This window comes from Pelecanus crispus, chromosome 3 (assembly GCF_030463565.1).
Source record: "Pelecanus crispus isolate bPelCri1 chromosome 3, bPelCri1.pri, whole genome shotgun sequence".
Classification (NCBI taxonomy): Eukaryota; Metazoa; Chordata; class Aves; order Pelecaniformes; family Pelecanidae; genus Pelecanus; species Pelecanus crispus.
This window is the reverse complement of record NC_134645.1, coordinates 20,840,087-20,863,181: the sequence shown is the minus strand read 5'-3', so window position 1 is coordinate 20,863,181 and position 23,095 is coordinate 20,840,087. Positions and strand designations below refer to the sequence as shown.

At 39.5% G+C, this 23,095-nt stretch overlaps 1 protein-coding gene across 1 annotated transcript in view; it reads right to left on the bottom strand.

Annotated features, from left to right (window-relative positions):
* RYR2 (ryanodine receptor 2) overlaps positions 1-23,095 on the bottom strand; it is a 456,789-nt gene that overhangs the window by 244,105 nt on the left and 189,589 nt on the right. The window contains exons 9-10 of the mRNA XM_075706907.1: positions 11,251-11,350; positions 7,715-7,811 (exon numbers count right to left, since the gene is read on the bottom strand). Coding sequence (XP_075563022.1) covers positions 7,715-7,811; positions 11,251-11,350 — 197 coding nt within the window. The remainder of the gene's footprint in view (positions 1-7,714; positions 7,812-11,250; positions 11,351-23,095) is intronic.

Below are 23,095 nucleotides of genomic sequence, written 5' to 3'. Positions count from 1 at the left end.
AGCAGAAAAAGGGAGGGCAACAAGAGCTACAATGAGTGTTAGTGTTTCCCTAGGAAAGCTCGGGATACCTTATACCTTCTGAGCCCTACCGGTAACATGAATTCCTGACATTTTTTCTTCTATCCTTTCCAAAACACTTTATTTGCATATTCTACATTTATGGAGTAAGGATATTCATCACTTTTTTTCAAATGAAAATATCGATAAGGGTTTCAGAACCTTTGAGAATTTTCAGTTCATCTTTACTATAAAAATTAATCTAGTTAATTAGCTGGTGTCATGAACTCCTTTTTTGTCTGACCTATGGCTGTAAGGTAAAACATCATTCTTTTCTTGGCTATGTCATTAAGTTATTTAATTCCCCATAATATAAACAGTCACTAGAGCTGCATTTGCCACGCAACTTGCTTCACAGCACCAGGGCCGTAATTACAGCACCAAGGGCAAAGTAAGCACTCCCCGGCAGCCACGGCCAGGAGCACCAGTGGGACCAGTGAGCTGGGAAGGGATCACGCTCTTGCTTGCTCATTCCCAGTGCTCTGCTCTAGCTTTCTGAGATGTGATGTAGGGGCAAAGCAACGGTAAACATGAAAAAGGAAGCTTGATATCTGAATCTCTCATCTCCAATTACAATAATGAATTAATTATACAGGTCTAAAATAGACTACCACGTACCAAACCCCCTGGAGAATCATTATTGAATTCATATTCTTATTAAAGCGTTGTTGAGCAGAGAGAGGGCAATCGTTTCGGTGAAATTCACTGACTAGAAACGGGCATTAAATGAGGTTAAAATAAATTACATTAAATGACAGTGTCTCGATACTGCTGAAGAAGCCCTGGTTCAAGAACTTGTAAATCCTAAGTTCCATAGCAAGAAAATAATGGAGTAAAACTCAGGAACTTGGAATGAATCAGGGCGCCATAAATATGGCATGAAGAACATAACAATATTGTACCTGGATTATACACAAATTAATAAATCCAAATAAGATGACAAAGTTCAAGTTAAAGAAATTGTTCCATTCCCTTCAATGACAGGCAAGGCTGTTCTGTTTTTAATTTGAAAAATGAATCACTAAAGAGCTCTATGGATTTTTTTCAAATTCATTTATAAAGGCACAACCATTACTATTGAAGGCTCATGGGTTGTTTTGGGTGTGGGGAAGAGGTTGTTGATTCATGCTGGGTGCAAACTTTCTCAGTTCATGTTTCAGTCATAAATAATCCCTCACACGTGCCAGGTCCTGGCCTTTCTGGGGTACAACAGACCTCACTAGTTTGTAATGCCATATCAAAGAGTGTATTTTACCTCTCTAAAGAAAATAGCACGGAACGGAAAGTGAAAAGGAGCTGGCATTGGCTACATCACACTGAGTTTGACGTGCATTGCTTTACAACCCTGTCTATCCATTTCTGAAACTAACACAAAATGTTCAATACAATTTACAGGAGACTTAACAAAGTATGTTTAACCCAAAGAAAGTCTCAAAGGCAGAAATAACAAAACTGCTTCTAGAATTAGGCTACACATATACATTCCCTCATGAAGGCCTATTCTGACTGGATGGTTTGAGAAATTGGAGTCTGTTCCACCTTAAGTGATACTTTGCAATCACTCTCTCTCACAGGTAATTTCTTTCTGTAAAAACATATTCCTGAAGGGTCCAAACTGCACTGGAGTTGTCACTTCAAAATACCTACTGCAAATCAAAATGCAAACTCGTTGCAGTGGGAACATTCACGGCCCCCTTCTACACTGGGAACTGTGAATACTCTCAGCCCTGCTCCTGTGTGAACTTTAAGTTCTAAAAGAATATGAATGATGGTGGTATAATAAAGAGCAAGCATCACAACCCAATCAAAAAAATCCCAAATAATTTTGATGATATACTTCCACTGCTATCTGTCATTAGTTTTTTGGGGGACTTCTAAGTAAAAAAAACCAAACAAACAAACAAAACAACCTAAAAACCAAAACCACACCAAACACCCACAAACGCAAAGTAATCCAGAACTCTACAGTCATGCAAAGTACTGTATTAATAACTAGCTGACATTTTTACAGAAAAAAAAAAGGACACACATAATACAACAATGTCAAAAATGTAAAATAATTCCTCTTAATTGAACAGTAAAAAAATGGAGGCTGTTGACTGATTCAATTGTGATGGGGAAAAAAATCAGCTTGTTTATTACAATGCTTTTACAATCTTTGCTGCACAACCTTAATTAAAAGAGTGAGACAATGGTAAACAATTTCACAGAAGCACTTCAATGTATACCTGCACTAAATACCAACTTCCACTGTAATTAGAATAAATGTTCTCATTCCTTTGATATTATAAATTATAAGTCAAGACTCAATACTATAATTACCAAATAAGGGTTTAGGGGAAAAAGAAAGGGGGAAAAAAAAAAAGTCACAATTTCATCAGGAAAAGATGCCAAATGTAAGCAAAGACCATTTCAAGGTACCTGTAAGACAACCAGCGATATAAATCTTCTGCTGGATAATCGTATACAACCCCCTGCCCAAAAAAAGAAGTATTAAAAATGATTAACAAATTTCTCATGTGTGAAACAGGAGGAAAAGGGTGGGAAAGGAGACTATGCAATACTTTATTTCAAGAAAGAAATATATAAATCAAGGAAACCCTTGTGGGTCTGCTTCATTCCCATACACACAACTAACAGACCACTTCTATCCGCTCGTGTGATGGGAGCCAGACCACAAACCATGTGGGCAGAGAGTGTAGGAAAAGGAGCCAAGATAAATGCAGACTCCCAGCTACTGTACTGCTGCAGAAGTTTCCCCTGGCTTTGAAGATCAACAGAATCAAAGTAACCACGAGAAGAACACCAAGCTGATTATACTATGCCTTCTCTTGTATATGTATAACTATATCTATTTTTTAATCTACCTGGAAATGTTTCTGAAATTTGAATTGAAGAGCTACAGAAACAACACTGCAAATTTATGTCTAGCTTGCCATAGATAACTCAGGCATTTTAAATAATAAAAACACCATTTAAGGATTCTATGCACAAGGCTTTAAACACTGTCTTTAAACCTAAGTGTCCTAACATACCCAACTAGAATGTGCAGTAAATTACATTTAAATTCTGTGAAATTGCACATACTTAACATTTTCCCTTTTCCTTTTTTGTTCTTTATCTGGGTCAGAGTGAGTGAAAACTAACGTGGTCATGCCCACTCTGCGTGTGGTGTTTTAAAAACAATATCACTATTTTTTTCTAGTGTAATATCAAGTAAACCGACACGTAACCACAAACATCTCTATTCACACTGCTTCCAACTGGAATGCTTTTTTAATTACAAAGCAAACTAAGTCTAGCAACTTCAGGGAGAATCTACTCGAAACTGCTTCCCAAGTAAAAGTACATTTCTGAGTGGATAGAAGTCTCTAGCCTGGGGGGCGGGCTCCTATGTGGTGAATAATCCACTACAATTATTAAAACTTGATTTAAGGTTTCTGATTCCAGCTAGATCTTTTGGGGGGAAAAAAAAAAGTAGTACAGGCAATAAAATCCTATTTTACTGTTTTTCTTGAGTAACTACTGCAAGAATCTGTTTACATCAGTTCTCTGAGTCTCCTACTACATAAATACTCAAAGTAGTCTTAAGCTATTTACAGTTCAGAGATGTATCTTTGCATAATGTCTCACTGGCGTTACATCAAGAGCCAAGTATCACTACATCAAAGGCATGATTATCAGAGACAACTCAAGATTTCTCAGCCATTTTAACCATATTCAGCTGGATAGCAGCAGCAGACCAGTTATTCCAGGTACCACCTTCACTGGGAATTTAAATGCACCAAGACACAACAGCCTTGGCAATAGGCAGCCCAGGCACTTTGCCTCTGTGCATACCCCATCCTACGCCTGTATCTGCTGCTGCCAGGGCAGAAGGTATGTACTACCGAGACAACACAATACCACTGCCTGCAGGAGGGAGAAGGCAAAGGAGGAGCCACCGCTCTAGCAGCCTGCACCCCAACGCAGCTCCCTCTCCTTCCAGAATCGAGGGGCCATGGCCAGAAGACAGTACAGCGCAGGCTGTGCATGCAAGAACCAACGCTACGGCTATCCATTACTGGCCAAAGGAGCTTTCTGGATCTCCGTTCTTTAAGGGAGGGAACAAAATCATCCTCCTAACCAGTCTCTCACCTTGGGCAAACACCTGCTTCACCTGTGTCAAAAGTTGGCCCTGAACATTGCTCTTTTTCCACTGCTGTTGTGATTTAGCCCCAGTCAGCAACCAAGCACCACACAGCCACTTGCTCACACACCCCTCCCCTAAGTGGGATGGCGGAGAGAATCGGAAGACCAGAAGTAAGAAAAGCCATGGGTTGAGATAAGAACAGTTTAATAATTGAAAAATATCTAATCGTAATAATAATAGTAGTAGTAAAAATTGTAATGAAAAGGAGAACAAGAGAGAGAGAAAGAAAACCCGGGAAAAAAACAGTGATGCAACTGCTCACCACCTGCTGACCGATGCCCAGCCAGTCCCCGAGCAGCGATCGCAGCCGCCCGGCTAACTCCCCCCAGTTTATATACTGAGCATGACGTCATATAGTATGGAATATCCTTCCGGTCAGTTTGGATCAATGGTCTCGGCTGTGTCCCCTTCCCAGTTTCTTGTGCACCTGGCAGAGCATGGGAAGCTGAAGAAGTTATTGACTAGTGCAAACACTACTAAGCAACAACTAAACCATCAGTGTGTTATCAGCATTTTTCTCATACTAAATCCAAAACACAGCACTATGCCAGCTACTAGGAAGAAAATTAACTCTACCCCAGCTGACACCAGGACAACTGCTCATTGTGCAATGGCATCTCATCGCTCAATACCAAAGTCCCTCTTCCAAACCCATAGTGATTCCACCCCACTTTCTATTGATCACCATAGCACAAAGGACCACACGGAAGGACACGAGCGCAACAATTAAGTGAGGAAACACAGTATACATTCAGAACAAATAGGGAGACACAGGAGGTAATTGTATAAGCTTTTTATATGATTATTTCTGCCACTGTCCTAGGCCTCTTGCAGTGCAGATTTGGATGACCTTGCCTTGGAGGAAGCTTTTTTTGGTACTGTAATCATGAATACAATAGCTACACTGTCGCTGTACCGTAGGTCTCCACTGTGCTAAATGCTGTTCCATAAGAGTACAGACAGCTTGAGAATGTATGTTTTCTTTTGGACTTCTGGTAATCTTTGAAACACCTTTATACTCAAATTTATGTAACATATCAGTGCTCTGAGAATAGAGAAAAACAGCAGTTATTTTGAGAAACTGCCTAGGAGGGTCCTTCACATTAAAACAATTTATTCATTCTCAGGATTAGACACCAGGTGACATTACGGAATAAAACTGTTATTTTAGGACTGTCTGATCTTTTATTTATTTGAAAGGAGATAAAGAGGAGACCTTTGCAGAAAAACGAGATAGAGGAATTAGTGAGTCACAACAGAGATGCAACTTCTCAGTGTTCCTTTGCACTGCCATTCTGCAGAGCAGAGCTGCTCTTCAGGCATATGCTGGAACAAAACAAACCAAGCACAACCACAACAATCTATCACCAGACTATTTCAAAATGCAATGAAAGGATACTCCAAATATATCATACTTTACCATGCCTTATGTGCAAAAGTTATAGAACTTAAATTAAAATGAAAGATAAAATAATTTGTCTTACAATTTCCCATTTGCCAAAGCTACCCATATTTTTTAATAGAATTCTAGCAGAGGTTAAATACCACCCATGAAAATAAGGTATGCATACATACTGAAAACTGAAAGGAGCCACAAATTGTCCTTTTAGATATTATTTTGAATAGGTAAGAGTCCTAATTAGAGATAGACATATAGATGTTTATAACTAAATTTATTGATAACTTAAGAAGAGAAAGTGTGGGGCACAGAGCAATTATACCTAACTCCGTAAAATTAAAAGTAATCATAGATTATATTCTAGGTTTATAAGTAAGAATCATTAAAAAAATTCATAAAAACAATAGAAGACCTTATTCTCTTTGGTTTTAATAGTCACTTTACTACCAAACAATAAAAGAAAGATCCTGAGCAACAAGAAAATTTCAGAATATCAAATCTGTTTTTTATGAAGCACTGAGAATCAGTGTTTCTCAGTATTGCTATCAGGAAATATAAAGACAAAGACATAGGTACTATTTGTTCCCTACTAGCTCTCCTTTTGGGGTACTAGGTGGATAGGGGAAAAGGTAGACACTGCAGAAAGAAGAATGATGATCTGGTCTGTTTACGGCACTGGTCTGCAGCTTAAGAAATGAACACTATTTTTCCCGTGTTATGGGACACAAAGAAGCATCATGTGAATGCACAAGCAGATCAAAGGAATTTTTTCTTAACTTGTAACTTTGCACTCCTTTATTGTGGTTTATATATAATGTTGCTCTTGTTTGTAAAGAGACAGATTTTTAGTGTGTTCTTAAGCATTAAAGTTCAGTAATGAAGTGCTTGATCATCCTATAAATCTGCAATTACACTGCAACTACAGTTTTTAAAAGGAATTTTGCAGGATTTAAAATGAAATAAGAGAAAACACTATAGGATCCTATTTATGTATCATCTTATCTTTTCACCACTGTCAGGGTGACGATGATAATAGCAACAATAAACTCCAAGCTGTAATGGATCTATTACACAGTAACTAAAATTAAACCATGAACTGATCACATTTTAAGTCTCAGTATTTCGAAATATCATCTGTGTTCAAAAATATTCCCTTCTCTAAAAATGAGAAATAGCCAGGAAGGGTTAGTTAGCAGCTACATAAAAAAACTCTTAAGTTTTTCTCATTGATATTCAAAAATTCATAGAAGATTTTTGCTATATTTGATGAGACCTTCTGGTGTCTTGTTCTTTTCTTTACAAATAAGAATAAATATAGAATAAAAAAATACATTTCTATTTGCAAACCAGGAAAACTCATTTGGAAATGAATGAATAGCACTTTCTTTGTCATGGAAATGAAGCTACCCAATATGCTGCATTAAACAAACTATTCCAAAATCAACATTACCATTTAGCAATCTTCAGGCTGCAGGTAGGAATAAATTGTATGACATTGCCCTACTAAACAGAAGCTTAAGCTATATTTTATTACAGCAAATAAACAGGACTTTGATTCACCCATGTAATCACTCCACTGAGACATGCCACTTTCAGTGCCAGTCTTCTCACCATTTGGATTTATTAGTTAGCAAAGACAGACACATACCAAGCTGCCATCACTTCTCTACTTCCACTCTAAGATTCCTTTAGTCAAGAAAATAGCCATAAATAAGGTTCTAGACTACCATCACAGGTACTCCCAAGATCAATACCCAGATTAGTAGCCTTGACTAGGCAGTAATCTTAACTGTCTCTGAGGAATTTTTTGCAATTACAGAAAAAAACAGCAGTAAAGAAACCAACACATTTCATTCACCGTGTTTTTAAGTCAGTAAAGATGAAAATAAGTTATCATAAATCACTGTTGCTTTTACACATAGTAAGTCCAATGTTCATCTCAACAATATTCCTTCTTATGAGTAATACATCTCATCACAATATCCTTCAAAAATCTCTACTATCAGTGACACTTAATATTGATTCAGAAATATTTGTTATTATTCTATTATAAGCTGGAAACCTACCTTCTTTGTTCTTCTCCATGTTCACCCGAAGGGACTGTCAAACATTCATCCATGTGACCATGCAATAACCTCAGAACATCTCCTCCTATCAGATATCCTTGAAGAAAGGGAGAAAATCAAGTGCATTTTTGTGAACACAGCAACACTCAAAACTATAGTTCGAACTGTAATAAATACTATCAGTTTTGGTGTATTTTTTTCTGTTGGTAATTTATGTTACTTTAAAAAGAAGAGTCAGAAGAAGGGGAAGATATCTTGTACCCTGGGGAGCCAGGTGAACATTGCCGAGTGAGAAAAGCTCCAAGTCAACAAGTAGGAAAGGGCGGATCAGGAGAAAAAGAGCCACAGACAGGGGATTGTGCAGAGTTAGTGCAACTCAGAAAAAGACTGATCCAATGCAAACAAGGAAGCAAGTACTTTCTTCCCAGATTACAACAGATAAAGTGAGAGACTTTTCTCTTCCACTTTACCTGCTCTGTTTTGGGTTTGATTTAAGTTAAGGATTCCAGTTCATACACTAACAAAACAAAGACTGATTGATTGATTTAGTTAGTTAGTTAACTTTAAAATCTTTTTGGTGTCTTTGCAAGTTTTCTGTGAGAAAAGCTTCCAGGAAGTTCCACTCCAAGCTCTGCTTGATTGACAATTCCCAACCTACAATCATGATTTATTTGGACTCCAAAGGGAAACTCCTATACTGCCTACACTACCACTGCACACTTGGTACAGGTACAGATACGTGTGTTCACAAACTAAGGCACAGATCCTACACATCACATCACAACATTGGAAGACCCAGGACATTGCAGCCAGAAGCTGAAAATAAGGCCATAATTCTCATCAGTAAAGATATTAACAAAATAGATGCTTTTTCATCAGTCTTTTTGCATCAGAGATGTGACATTAAAAATAAAAATAATTTTACGTTATCCTACAATTATTGCACTATAATCTAGCAACTGAAGAATACTGAGACTTAGTAGATTTTAAGCACAACTGAATAGTATTCTTTCAGTCTGACAAGCTAGGCAAGTGTTTATGTTTTGTTTCCTAAACTCATCTTCACTTCTTGCTAGAACCGGTTAGTATCAAATTCTGCATTTGAGCAGGATGTGGGAACATAGTTCCTCGGGTTTAGTGTTATAACAAAAAGATTTTTTTAAAAAAATATTATTGGAATAATATTTTGAAGCTATGCCTGTATTAACAAGTACTGCTGTGCAGTAAGACAGATCTGTATAGGAAAATGGTTGAAGACCCAACAGTCACACTGCACACATTTCACAGGTTTATTTCGAAGCTACAGGAAATCTTCTTCCTGAATTTATATCAGGGAATATTTCAGGATGTATTTTTTAAACCTTTGAAATCAATATCAAATTAGTATTTATGTGGCCAATTTTAGCATTGAATTTTTAAATTTTTAATTTTGACACAGAGGGATATATCCAGCTAACAGTAGTTATATAGATTAATTTCTACATGGACCTGTGTCAGTGTAATTCTGTAGGTGTTCTGCCCTGAGTAGCTTTTTGGGTTTTGTTTTGTTTTCAAAGTGCCCCCATCCACGTCACAGTACAGAATTAGCACAATTACTTGATCTGACTCTAAAGCTCTGTTTTGACTTAAACAATAAACTGACTTCTGCACAAGCCAGTTTTGCAGAAATGCACGTGAGAAGAAATCATTTTCTTTTAACTACCTCCCTCCAATATCCTCGTTCATTTTATGGACTATTTATCCATTATTTTCACTTCAAAGTAATTTCATTTCACTGAAGTGTTTCACTTATTAATCTATTTTTAATGGAATGTTTTGATTAAGAGAGGGTATTGTAGTGTAGTTATTCCTATACATTAACGTTTTGTTTATGACAATGACAAAGCATTTTGTAGATACTAACAAAACTAGCTGTATTTTCCTCTTCCCTCTTTTTGAGGTAATTTTCTCCAGTTGGGCTACAGTTTTACTGAGGCATATAGAGTAAGTTCGTACACACTAAGTGTCAGATTCACTCTCCTTTCACAACAAGACAACTTTGATTACAGGAGCATTTGCCAGTTTTGCTAGAATAAGGCCTTTGCTCTAATTCTTTCTGACACCAGCCAGCTGATCTACTCTAGATACTGCTTATACTCTAGATACTGCTTAACAAAGATAACGTCTATACTTGAGAAAGGTGAAAATGAAAAGGCATAGCAACAAAGAACAAGCAAAGACACAGAGAAATGCACAGCTGCTAAAATCATATTACATCATTTTCACATTATTTCCTGTGGGTATGAGTGCATAACATGACACTGTATCATTGTGGACTTCTTCTTCCCAAACAGCCAGGCAGGTCTCACTAGTGAGGTTCACCAACCAGAGACATGTGGCACAGCACAAATCTGGGTCTCGGCTAACAAACTGCACTGGGATTAACATGAATGCCACACCAGAGCTGCCAGCAGTAGGAGGACAAGGAGAATGAAGTTTATAAGACGACGCAACAGGTTGGAGAGGAGAAGGTTTTCTCCATAAAATTTAGAACACTGTTAAGCAATGCACTAGCATTTTTTTTTTCAGTAACAGATGGCAATAGAAACCATGTCAGATAATATGAATGTGCAGAATGATTGTCATAGGTCTAAAACCACAGTGAGTATGTAGAAAGGAGGTGCTGGCAATGCTGTTCCTGAAAGCTGAGCAAGCAAAGCTGCCAGGGCATTCCATAACTGTGTTTTAAAATATGCCAGATAAAAAGAACTGATGTGAAATTTCAGTGTATTGCCTTTTAAAAAAATAGTCCCCAAAAATTCCAGGAAGGAAAGAACCTGCAGCTTTAACCTTCTTATGGTTCTATTACAAAATCTACTCAAAACACCGATTCTGTAGGAAACTAGAAATCATTAGTCTTTACATCCCGACAAACTTTTCTGAAAAGATGACTTTTTTTCTTCTCTGTGGAACCAGCATGGCGTAAATTGAGGGATCCTTGTCCTTTCATGTCAGAAGTTGCATTAAAAAAAACCTTCCTAATTCTAAATAAAATAAAATGTGAAAGTTGTTCTAGCCTGTCTCTGTCTTTACCCTCCTTTTGTTTTTCTTCCCAACCAAATGCTCCTGACAAAACCATTCCCACTCTTAACTCCTTGGATTTCACATCCTTCTTCCAGTCCTCTTGCACAACATTTTTTACTCAGTCTCAGGAACATGCAACCATGACTGCATACATCAGAGTAATCTGAGATGATTTAAACCAGGACCAAAAGCCATTTAAAAAAAAACATTATGAACATTATCATACCTTTAGCAAAATGAGATTTGAATGAGCTGTTCAGGATTTAGAAGAAAAATATGTAGAAAACCATCAGTGTCCATTGCAGCATAATTTTCCCTCTCTCTTTTCAGAATGTTTATATAGTTATTTACTGGATTGAATGTTTACATAAGAGAAACCCACTCCCATACTTCAGCCACACTTGGCAGAATAATTTGATTTTTCAGCTATTTCATTTACAATCAGTCTTTCAAATAATTAGAGTCAATCTTACCTTGGGCAACTTCACTTCCTGAACTGATTGGTGCTACACTCCAGAGTGTCTGCTGGAAGGCTGCATCAACATGTAAGCTACCATTGCCATAAGAGAGATGCTAAAACCAGGAAAGAGAGAGGCTTTTATTCAGGATTAATTTAAAATCTCATTACAGCACACAATAAAAATACTGAACATTCTCTTGGTTCTTTCGTACATAAATTGTTCATATTGACTGTATGAGTAAACACAAAATCAGACCTGGGTACTCTTCAAGGGACATAAGAAATAAAGCTAGAATAATAACAGCGTATTTGTCTCAAAGAGACATACCTAAATGGCGCAGAATGGTCACCTGCTTGGGATCTTAGACCACAGCAAACACTCTGAAGAACTGACTGTTAAATGCTGCGAGGGTCTTACGCTGGTGTTCTTCCTTCTATACGCAATGGGATTTTCCACAAAGTTTGAATACTGGGATGGGGCATTAATCTGTGTTTCAGATGCAACTCACCACTTAATCATTTCTTGTGGGCCACTGGCTTCCTAAAACTGCCATCAGGTCAAAGAAATCAAGTAATCAACTTTTTAAGGCATGTAAGGGAGATCCCAAAACATATTCTTGCACAAAGTTTCCATGATCCAAGCAAATCTGAAACTATCTTTCCCTGAAAGGCTCACTTCCCGCCTAAGCATTCAACTATCTCTTGTTTTACAGGGTTATTGCCTATCTTCTGCCAAAGTGGCAGGTCTTTCCAGTGAATGCCATGGACGTTTTCTCTTCTCAGAATTCTTTGTGTGTGTGTGCATGTGCATGCATGCACACATGTGTCTTCCAACTACTTCAGTGACATTATTGTCTGAGAAATTCTAATCTCAAGGTATATTATATATCACATCCATGCAAAAGCCCTTGTCCCACACCATCAGTCAGTTGCATTGATACACTGTTAAGTGTCCAACAACATAAGATTATACAACTATAAGGTTATAGAACAAGGCATTCTATAAATAAGCAGCTGCTTTGAAGTATACTGATTATCCTCCCAGGTAATAGCTTTTCAAGTGCAGTAACATTTAAACACTTTTATCAAAACTTTGCTTTAAACTACTGGACAGTAACAGTGTTTACACAGTAGCATTGGTCTCTTTCTGTATGTTGTGACCAACATTAACACCTTTGGGGTAAAATTATTAACCATACAGAGGACAAAAATGGCAAGGGAGGTGAGAAGGGGGTAGATTCCCAATGACATGTAGAGTCCTCCTGTCTTCCTGCCTGCACATCTTCTAGCTGGACAAGAAATAGCACATCAGCTCATTTAGATGGCTCCCATAACAGCTAGTGACATACAAAGTAAGAGCTCTCACAAAAGCTATTTTTTTCCACTGCACCAATGTCATTCAGCACACCTAATGGAGGATATTCAATGAACAAACCACCACTTCACCTCTTACTTTCCCCTTACTGCAATTACGTAACTTAGCCAATGGCAGACCAGGCTGAGAGATTACAATCCCCTGCACACCTCCAGTCCCATTCCTCCCCTCTTGGCCTTAATTATATTGTTAGGTTTTCTCTCAGATCACTACACAAATTCCAGTTAGGGACAATGAGCAATTCAACCAGCACAACAAAGCTTATTACTTTTTGTGGAAAACACACCATTCAGGCTAGGCAAAAGATGAAGAGGAGGATAACGCCATCATTTAGATCTGCCATCACCAGAGCACTTCTTGTAACTATGCACTTTGTACATGTTAATGAACTTACTTTCACACACAATGGTATCAACTGAATTAGCATTCCATTTTATAGATAAGTCACTAAACAAAAATACAACATTGACATCTCTCTTCAGAACACCTGTTATTTTTATCCACTCATTTGACTCCAGTTGCAGCTCTGATTATAACCCAGATATCTCAAGCTGAGTCATCAGAGAATTCTATCTTTAAAAAGTATGGTTTAAATGACCTAATATAACACAGGACCACTAAAGCAGAGAAATAGAGAGTGTATCTCTGCAAATCTCTCCTTTTCTTCACTTCCCTAGATTGCCTGCTGCATCCTGCAATTTACAACTGAAGGCAGGGGTCTTGGCAACTACAATTCCATATGCTGTGGTGTTCATCCCCTGGACACCATCCATAGCAAACACAAAAATGAAGCTTTGACCATGCAGAGGAGGTAGCCTGTCAATGGATATTCAAGGATTCAATTACATCCAATGTATAGAAAAAAAACCCCAACAGATCAGAGACGCCAGTCTTAATCCTGGCGCTGCCTAACTTTTCAGTTCTATGCTTTACAATCTCAAATGTAGTTTTACAGCAATCTGCTGCCTGTTTGTAACTTATTTGGAGCTTCTCTGCTTGGTTTGGTACTTTCAGCACAATAAAACTATCAAAATGAAACACAAATTCCATAACACAATGTCCAGGATGTGGACATGACACTCACACTGATGTTGAGCAGCCTCTGTACCTGCTACACAGATCTTTGCTAGCTGGCCTAACAGAGTATCTGGCAGAAGTAGCAGGTTGCCACCATCAATGAGGACCACATGTGTAGCACATGCCTTTCAGGTATTTCTGCATTGCAAATGTTGTTACTGCATATGTTAGGTTCAGGAGTCCTACTGTCTATTCTAATCCTGGCGGACCACTGTTACAGGTAAGTCCTTCAGCTTTCTGTCTCACCCAAATAATATCTTTTCTGCACTGGTGTCCAGGCTCAACCAAAAAGCTAGATTTGTCTTCCCTACTGAGAGACTAATAATCTCCTAAACCAGCATTTAACCTGCCACAGGTTTTTAATCACTTTATCAGAATTAAGTTATGGTATTTTATGAATACAGGTTAAGAATGTAGTCTAGAGGAAGCTTCTCAAGGATAAACTCCAAGACTCAAATCTCCCAAAATACTACAGGTTTCCCAGCTGAACCTACCATCATGTTATAAACTCTGCACTGCTCTGCAGAAAAGTAACACAATCACATCTCTGTTCCTAGGTCTTCAAGAACAACATAGTGTATTCAAGCTCACTGGAGAGCTTAGGAATCAGATGGTAATTTCCACAAGAACCCTTCAGCAGTGATTGCAGCAGCATAGCTGCATTTACAATAGCTCTAAATAACTAGATGATGTATTTTAACTTTCACAGTCACTCTGCACCAAAGTCTCTGATCTCCAAAATGTGCATGTGTGCAAAGAAAAAAAAACATAAAGAAAACAAAACTTTTCCTTCAGGCTTCCTTTTGGCTAAGGTGTGTCAATACTGACATCTCCTCTAGCAGTATCTACTTTTATCTGCACTTTACATTTTGATGTCTCTGTCTTCAGTCTCCGGCCATTCCAAACAGCAAGAATAGCAAAAGAAAAATAATAAAGTTTATTTTCTGGTACCTTTTGAGAACTGCATACAAAGCAGAGCAATTCCCAAAATGCTTAAGTACTGCACACAACGGTATTAACCACACTGCTTCCAAAGTTACTACCAGCTTGTGCAGAGATGGAGGCTACAGACATGATCCAATTCAATCTACTTCTCTTTTGTACATGGAGACTCTGACAGCCCTTGCTATTTCCCTTTTCTCTCTAACTGTCTCAAAATTACTACAGTGATCAGGACAGAAAAGCAGTTTCAAACCATTTAGGCACCTATTCTCAGTGACCCAAAAACCTCTGAGGTGTTCCAAGTCTTGAAGAGACACCATCCCCACAACAGGTACACAAGTGAGAATGCATGCATCAGAGTGAGGGGGAGCACTTCATACATTTCTCTACTTTTACTTAGTCAGCCTGAGACCAGGCAAAGCAAAACTGGAAGATGTTCACACTGGAGATATTTCTATCTTGGGAAAGAAGTCAAAAAGTACATACCTGTACCTATAACTTCAAAAAAACCCAAACAAACAAAAAAGAAAACCAAAAAAACAAACACAAAACTATACTCCCCACCCGCTTTTTTTTTTTTTTTTTTTAATTAGGAAGGAAAAAACATTTTGCATCAAAAAAATGACAATGCGTACACATGGCAGGAAAGCATAAGGATCCCGCAGAGGGTAGATGGCGGTAGTCTGCATTCCCTCTCTTTATATTAGCTCTCCTGTGCTATAACCACGAAAAGCCTGAAGGACATCAGCTACTATGCTTCCAAATTATCATTTAGTATGATTAGACACAAGTGCTTTCAGTAACAAAATATTAATTTTATAGAAGCAAGTATTCAAAAATTAAGAAATGTCAAACAAAGTAGCCTATAAAAAAAGAATGGCTTCTGGTGAATGCATCATAATACAGTCTTCAATGGCATGATCCTGTACAATTTTTTCCACAAGTGCTGCCTCATTGTATATACAGGATAAAGGAGTTGACTTCACGAACAGCTGCTCAGTGCTTTGTTTTCTCCTCAATCTTCAGTCTACAGCCTCATGCTTTATTCAAATAGCCAATTCTTCAAAGCTTTGAAAAGACAATTATTAATTTCCTCATAGGCTTTTCTCTTGCTACCAGCAATTACAGCATTTCACAAAACACAACAAATATTAATGAATTCATTTGCTCAAAACCCCAAAGGAGTAGCATTACAGCACACTTTCCAATGGGAAGTAGAGGTACATAGATTACACTAAGAAATTTTCATTAATCTAGGATGCCCACGTTGAGGTGACAAGGACCGGTTTACTTCCCACTGTAGACTGCATTATGTGCAGTTTTAATGTTCAAGGCACATCCTCCATTCACCCCAGTTGCAGGTATCAAGACTGAGCAACTCTGGGACCTCAACCTCTAGCAGAAGGAGGAGACAGAGCCACAACTCAGGTAAGGAGTATTCCTGGTAAGGGATGAAGAGTTAGTGACCTCTTGAAAGCAAGCCTGGTATAAAAGATGATCTGCTCAGCAAATTCCACAGCAGTCTGGTACAGAATCTAATTCTCCAGGAAAATAATTAACTAAGCATCATACCACCAACCCTCCACCAGCAATTCCCAGCTTGAAATTTCATCTTCAAAGTTGCTTCATTCCGCAGCCTCTCTGCTACTCAGCCCTGACACATCCATCAAACTTCTATGAGCACTGAGATAGCATTCCACAAAAAGCCAGTGTGGCTGTATATTTCAAAGATTTCATAAAATGCACCGGTGCCATAATTTCTGCATATTCTGATGTCTGTTGTTTTTCAAAATCTAAGAAAATTATTTCTTGTGGTGTAATTTATATATAATTTTCCTATATTTAAAGAAAAAAAACCCACATTTACAGTGGGTGGCATCACACTGACACCCACATGAACCACAGGTAGAGAAGGAAACTTAAAACCACTTTTCAGACATCTGCCGCCTAAACTAACACAAAATTGCCAACAGGAGTAAGCTGTGAGCATACCATGGGTGACTGCTGTGCCTTAATACAATGCGTTTCCTAGATAGCTGCTAACAGCATGTGGTGGTTTGACCCTGGCTGAATGCCAAGTGCCCACCAAAGCTGCTCTCACTCCCCTTCTCAACTGGACAGGGGAAAGAAAATATTACAAAAAAGCTTGTGGGTGGACATAAGGACAGGGAGATCACTCAGCAATTACCGTCACAGGCAAAACAGACTTGACTTGGGGAAAAACAGTTTAATTTATTGCCAGTCAAAACTGAGTAGGGTAATGAGAAATAAAACCAAATCTTAAAACACCTTCCCCCCACCCCTCCCTTCTTCCCAGGCTCAGCTTCACTCCCGATTTTTCTCTCCCTCCTCCCCCAGAGCAGCACAGGGGGACAGGGTATGGATGTTGTGGTCAGTTCATCACACGTTGTCTCTGCTGCTCCTTCCTCCTCAGGGGGAGGACTCCTCACACACTTCCCCTGCTCCAGCGTGGGGTCCCTCCCACAAGAGACACTTCTCCATGAACTTCTCCAATGTGGGTCCCTTCTATGGGGTGCAGTCCTTCAGAAGCAGGCTGCTCCAGCGTGGGTCCCCACGGGGTCACAAGTCCTGCCAGCAAACCTGCTCCAGCGTGGGCTCCTCTCTCTCCATGGGTCCACAGGTCCTGCCAGGAGCCTGGTCCAGTGCAGGCTTCCCACAGGGTCACAGCCTCCTTTGGGCACATCCACCTGCTCCGACGTGGGCTCCTCCACAGGCTGCAGGTGGGTATCTGCTCCACCATGGACCTCCACAGGCTGCAGGGGGGCAGCCTGCCTCACCATGGTCTTCACCATGGGCTGCAGGGGAATCTCTGCTCTGGTGCCTGGAGCACCTCCTCCCCCTCCTTCTTCACTGACCTTGGTGGCTGCAGAGTCACTCCTCTCACAGATTCTCACTCCTCACTCCAGCTGCAGTTTGTGTCCAGGTGTTTTGGGTTTGGGTTTTGGGTTTTTTTTTTCCCTTTTTAAATATGTTATCACAGAGGCACTGCCACCATTGCTGATTGGCTTGGCCTTGGCCAGCAGCAGGTCTGTCTTGGAGCTGGATGGCGTTGGCTTTATCGGACATAGGGGAAGCTTCTAGCAGCTTCTCCGGGAAGCCACACCGCTACCAAAACCTTGCCACACAAACCCAATACACAGTGGTTATCTAGCCTAATTGCTCCAGGCCTCTCCCACTTTCTTTTCCTCTCCAAATCTTTATCTCAGTCCCATATCTCTCACCTAGCCAATCCAGCTTCCCAACCCAGTTACAGCCTACCTTATCAGCTACAGTTAGGACCTCCTTCTGCTTCAAAAGGTTCTCCTCAGACCCACAAAGCCTCAGCATGGGTTTTTGGCTTTTTCCTTGGTCAACCTCCTCCTTCCCAGGTCAGCCAGCATTAGCCTTCTCTCCAGAAACTCACCACAACTCCTGCCCCTCAATTCTTTTCTCATTCTTGGCCCCAGACTTTCCCCTCTCTGGATCTTCGTCCAGTGGTTCGGTTCTTCCCAGCCAGCCACTCCTCCTCTACAGATCTCTCTTGTCATCCTTTATTCCCAGTCCCACTCCATTGGTTCTTCTTTCAAATCTCCTTGCCAAAATGGCACATGTATTCTGCCCCAAATTTCTAACACAAGTTTAATCAGCAGGTTCCCACTCCTCCCATGTCACCAGCTTCTTGTCCCAGATGATTTTGTTAGTCCTTTACCGCCTGCTTGCCTTCAGCTGCCAATCTTTTCAGCCAGTCATCAAGTCCCACTCAGTTTCCTTCCTTCCCACTTCAGTCCCAGGTTCCTGTCCCTGCTACATCACCTATCTTTTGTTCCTTCTACTTTCTCATAGCTTCCTCCTCCACATACCTTAAATGACAGCAGATCACCAACAGCACATAAAACACTGAGTTCTCAGCTGTCAATACAGTGCCTGGCTTTATCCCTGCCTTGCACCACCCATGACAAGGTACATCTGGTTCCACCAGGGTTGGGGTGTATTTAATTATTTGCTGTAGAGGGACTTTAAACAGTTCTTTACACACAGGAGGTGCAAGAGGTCTAGCTTAAATAGAATAGACAAAATCATGACCAAGCTGCATTATTTCAGGAGAATGTTTCTTTACCAAGTTTAAGTAAGTAGAGGCTTGTTACCTTTTTTCCTTTTTTTTTTTTTCAAGTTAGCAAAAAGTACATCTGTGATATCAAGAACACTCCTTCTAATTTTCTGGGTTTCTTATAAAGTGTAGGATGCTCAACATTTTCAAGAAAATTAGACGAATTTTCTTAATGACATAATTTTTTTTTTTTCCCTCCCTGCCTTCAAGCTCAGTGATGTTTGACCTCTTCTGGATGAACTTAAAAAAAAAAATCGCAGACTTATTAAAAAAACCCACCACAAAAAACAAAAACACCACAGAAATAGATGCTACTATTCCTAATAAGTAATTTTTTTACACTACACGCACTTGATTATAAGCACTTGGGAGCAGCATTTTATAAGGGAGTGCAGCTTGACAGTCTTAATTATCGGGAAGATCTACCAGCCTCCACAATAACGTTTCAAATTGTATAAAGAGTCTGGGAACTGCATTATGATCAGTGTAACAGAGCAGCTCAACATTACCTTGGTTCCACTAATTTCAGGTTTGTTTATGCAGATTCAAATTATTATTAAGAAAAACATTTTTTACTATTTTTCAGCAAAATATAGATGGGATTGTGAACTTACACAGAAGAAAGCAAAGTCCAATACTGGGTTTCATACTCTTAGGGAAAAATAATGAAAGAGGGGGAGAATAAAATTTTTTAAATTTAAAAAAAAAAAAAAAAATCATCAACACTGCTATGTTCCCTGGTACTATTGCACTAACAAATGCTACAGATATTTAGAAGCTGTCCCAAGTATCTGATAATAAATAAAATAATTAAAACTAAGAGCTGAAAATAAACAATGTATTTGATGCAAGAGGATGCAGAGGGAGTGCCTTTCCAATACTCAGGAACCTGTCCTCCTGTCCAGGACAAATGACAGATATCAGCACCACCTTTCAAATAATTTGATCTAATTTGGATGATACTATTTTTGAAAGGGAACTCTGTCATCAGTTAACCATGATAAAAATCTTCAAGAAAAAGCTTACACTTCTCCTTGAGAAGCTGGCAGCTCATGGCTTGGACCGGCGTAGTCTTCGCTGGGTAAAAAACTGGTTGGGTGGCCGAGCCCAGAGAGTAGTGGTGAATGGAGTTAAGTCCAGTTGGCAGCCGGTCACAGGCAGTGTTCCCCAGGGCTCTGTTTTGGGGCCAGCCTTGTTTAATATCTTTATCAACAATCTGGATGAGGGGATTGAGTGCACCCTCAGTAAGTTTGCAGATGACACCAAGTTGGGTGGGAGTGTCGATCTGCTGGAGGGTAGGATGGCCCTGCGGAGGGACCTGGACAGGCTGGACCGATGGGCCGAGGCCAACTGTATGAGGTTTAACAAGGCCAAGTGCTGGGTCCTGCACTTGGGTCACAACAACCCCATGCAACGCTACAGGTTTGGGGAAGAGTGGCTGGAAAGCTGCCTGGCCGAAAAGGACCTGGGGGTGTTGGTCGACAGCCGGCTGAACATGAGCCAGCAGTGTGCCCAGGTGGCCAAGAAGGCCGAGAGCATCCTGGCTTGTATCAGGAATAGTGTGGCCAGCAGGAGCAGGGAGGTGATTGTGCCCCTGTAGGTGGCACTGGTGAGGCCGCACCTGGAATACTGTGTCCAGTTTTGGGCCCCTCAATACAAGAAGGACATTGAGGTGCTGGAGCGTGTCCAGAGAAGGGCAACAAAGCTGGTGAAGGGTCTGGAGCACAGGCCTTATGAGGAGCAGCAGAGGGAACTGGGGTTGTTTAGCCTAGAGAAGAGGAGGCCTCGGGGAGACCTTATCGCTCTCTACAACTACCTGAAAGGAGGTTGTAGAGTTAGGTGGGTGTTGGTCTCTTCTCCCAAGTAGTTAGGGATAGGACGAGAGGAAATGGGCTTAAGCTGCGCCAGGGGAGGTTTAGGTTGGATATTAGGAAAAATTTGTTCACGGAAAGAGTGGTCAAGCATTGGAACAGGCTGCCCAGAGAGGTGGTGGAGTCCCCATCCCTGGAAGTGTTCAAAAAACGGGTAGATGTGGCACTTTGGGACATGATTTAGTGTAGTCTACCCTTGATTGGTTTAGCGTGGACTTGGTAGTGTAGGTTAATGGTTGGACTGGATGATCTTAAAGGTCTTTTCCAACCTAAACGATTCTATGATTCTATGATTCAAAGGAAAGTTTCCAATTAGTTTTATTTTGAGTTTCCAGTATTTAAAAACAAAACAAAACAAAACAAACAACCAAAAAAGGTCATTGAAGTCAAAGAAATAAGCCTCAAGGTTTGTTCGCAGATTTACGTAAAGTGGCTGCAGATCAGCATTACAGTTGGGACAGCAACTCAGCAACTACATCTATATCACAGTGCAAAAACTGTTGGATTATATGACATCTCTGCACTCTCAATTCAAAGCTGTTTTTTTTTTCCCTCCTTCCTGACTTCTTAGCCAGAATAACACTGACCTCATTGATGCTAATTTTCATTTTTATCTTCATTTATGTATTTTGTATTTCATCTTCATGTCTAAGGATGTTTTCCTGAATTATGTTTAAAAGACTAAGTTATCCAGAGGTTTCACGAGTTTGAAAAAAATTACAATAAATTGAATTTCTAAACTATCAAAAATTGGCAATTTTGAAAGCAGTCACGGTATATAATTAACAATAGGCACAGGCAAGCCTCAGCTCAGGGGTACACACTAATATGTACAAGATGGGGAAACACGCTGGAAACATTACATCTGTTCATCAGCCTGCACCGCCTCAAGAAAGGAAACAGAGCAACTTGGGCTTGAACTTACATGGTGGCAACATTGACAGCTTTTTGTTCTGTGCTAAGAGGGTTCAGCAGAGCCAAGTTTCCTCTCCAAAGGATCTGGCAAGAGCACAGCTCGCGCCTTACATAATGCTACGAGCCCTTATGTAAGTGCTTTTCCTCAGAAATGCTACACAGAAAAATAAGCACCTAAAATCCTATTGCATAGGTAGGGACAGTGAGAGTCAGAGTAACTGAACAGCTTGGCCAGGGACGTGGCTGTGAGTCAACAAACAGCCAAAATCCACTGTGGACCTTTAGCTTACTATTTTAACACTAATCTTCCTATCAGTTTAGCACTTGTTCACTGCAATTAAAAAGATGACTCTTTACGGAAAAAAAAAAAAAAAAAAATAAAGTCAATTGTCCCAAGATCTTTTTTTGATGGAAAGCAGGGAAGGGGAACTATAGGAAAGTCCTGACATTTTCTTAATACTTTAATAATGGTTGCGAACCAAATAGGTCTAAACACTAATCTACTGACTACACCAAGATCATAAAGTCACAAAGTCAATGGGGGAAAAAAAAATTAAGTAGTTAAGCTGCACTCAGGCACCTGGAAGACTAATCTATGAAGCTAACGTAGTTCTGCTCTCCCTTGTATTGGACAAATTAAACTACGTTCTGACTACATTTTGCAAAAGCCATGCCCTGTGAATGGACTCTACTCATCTGTTATTTTTACATCCACATCTTTGCGCCAGGATTGTCAACCTGTTTGTCTTAATTTGGAGGTAATTAGCAAGTTGCTTGTAAACACAGTGCAATATTGTAATATGAAAAGGTGACAATCCAACCCTATTCCTAACAGGACAAAGAAATAGAACGTTTGATAGAAAATAAAATAGAAATAGAATAAAATAGAAAAAAAAAATAGAATGTTTGATAGAAAACTTACCTTTTCCTAACGTTTTAACTGTAAGCACACGATGTATACAAACCTAACTCCCAGCAGCCTGCTGAACATCACTCTCTGTCAAGGGATCTGAGGAACTCCTCACCCTTAGAAAAAGCATTCCTTGACTGGATTTAATAGAGCCTATTTGGTCTCACTATCCAGCTGGATTTGTAAAAGTAACTTCACCTCTCCACAGTCCTAACTATTGTAAAAGGTATCAGTTGCTACATTCCTTTAAGTGTTGCAGAAAATAGGGACTATAAGATGACACTCAAAATCAAAATACTGTGATTATTTTCAAAGGTACATTCTTTGAAGTTATTCTGTAGATGTTCTAATGGATTAAGACTAACAGTTTAAGATGCAGAGACAGCTTTCATGAAAAATATTCACTTACTGGTGACTGGCTAATTCAGTCTTTATCAACTGTTTGAATTTTCATAAAAGTATCTTTGGTTTATTTACAGTGCTAGTAACTACTGAGTAGGTAGCAAAACCACAAATATTTTCATGATTGTGAAGCTACGTAGTTCACCAGCCCTCCATTTAGTCTGAAAAAACATCTGTTCATAAAAATGTGGGGGTGAGTGCATGTAAGAGAAAAATTAATTTGCTGAATCCTTGCTCCTTCTTACTATTAAACCAGAG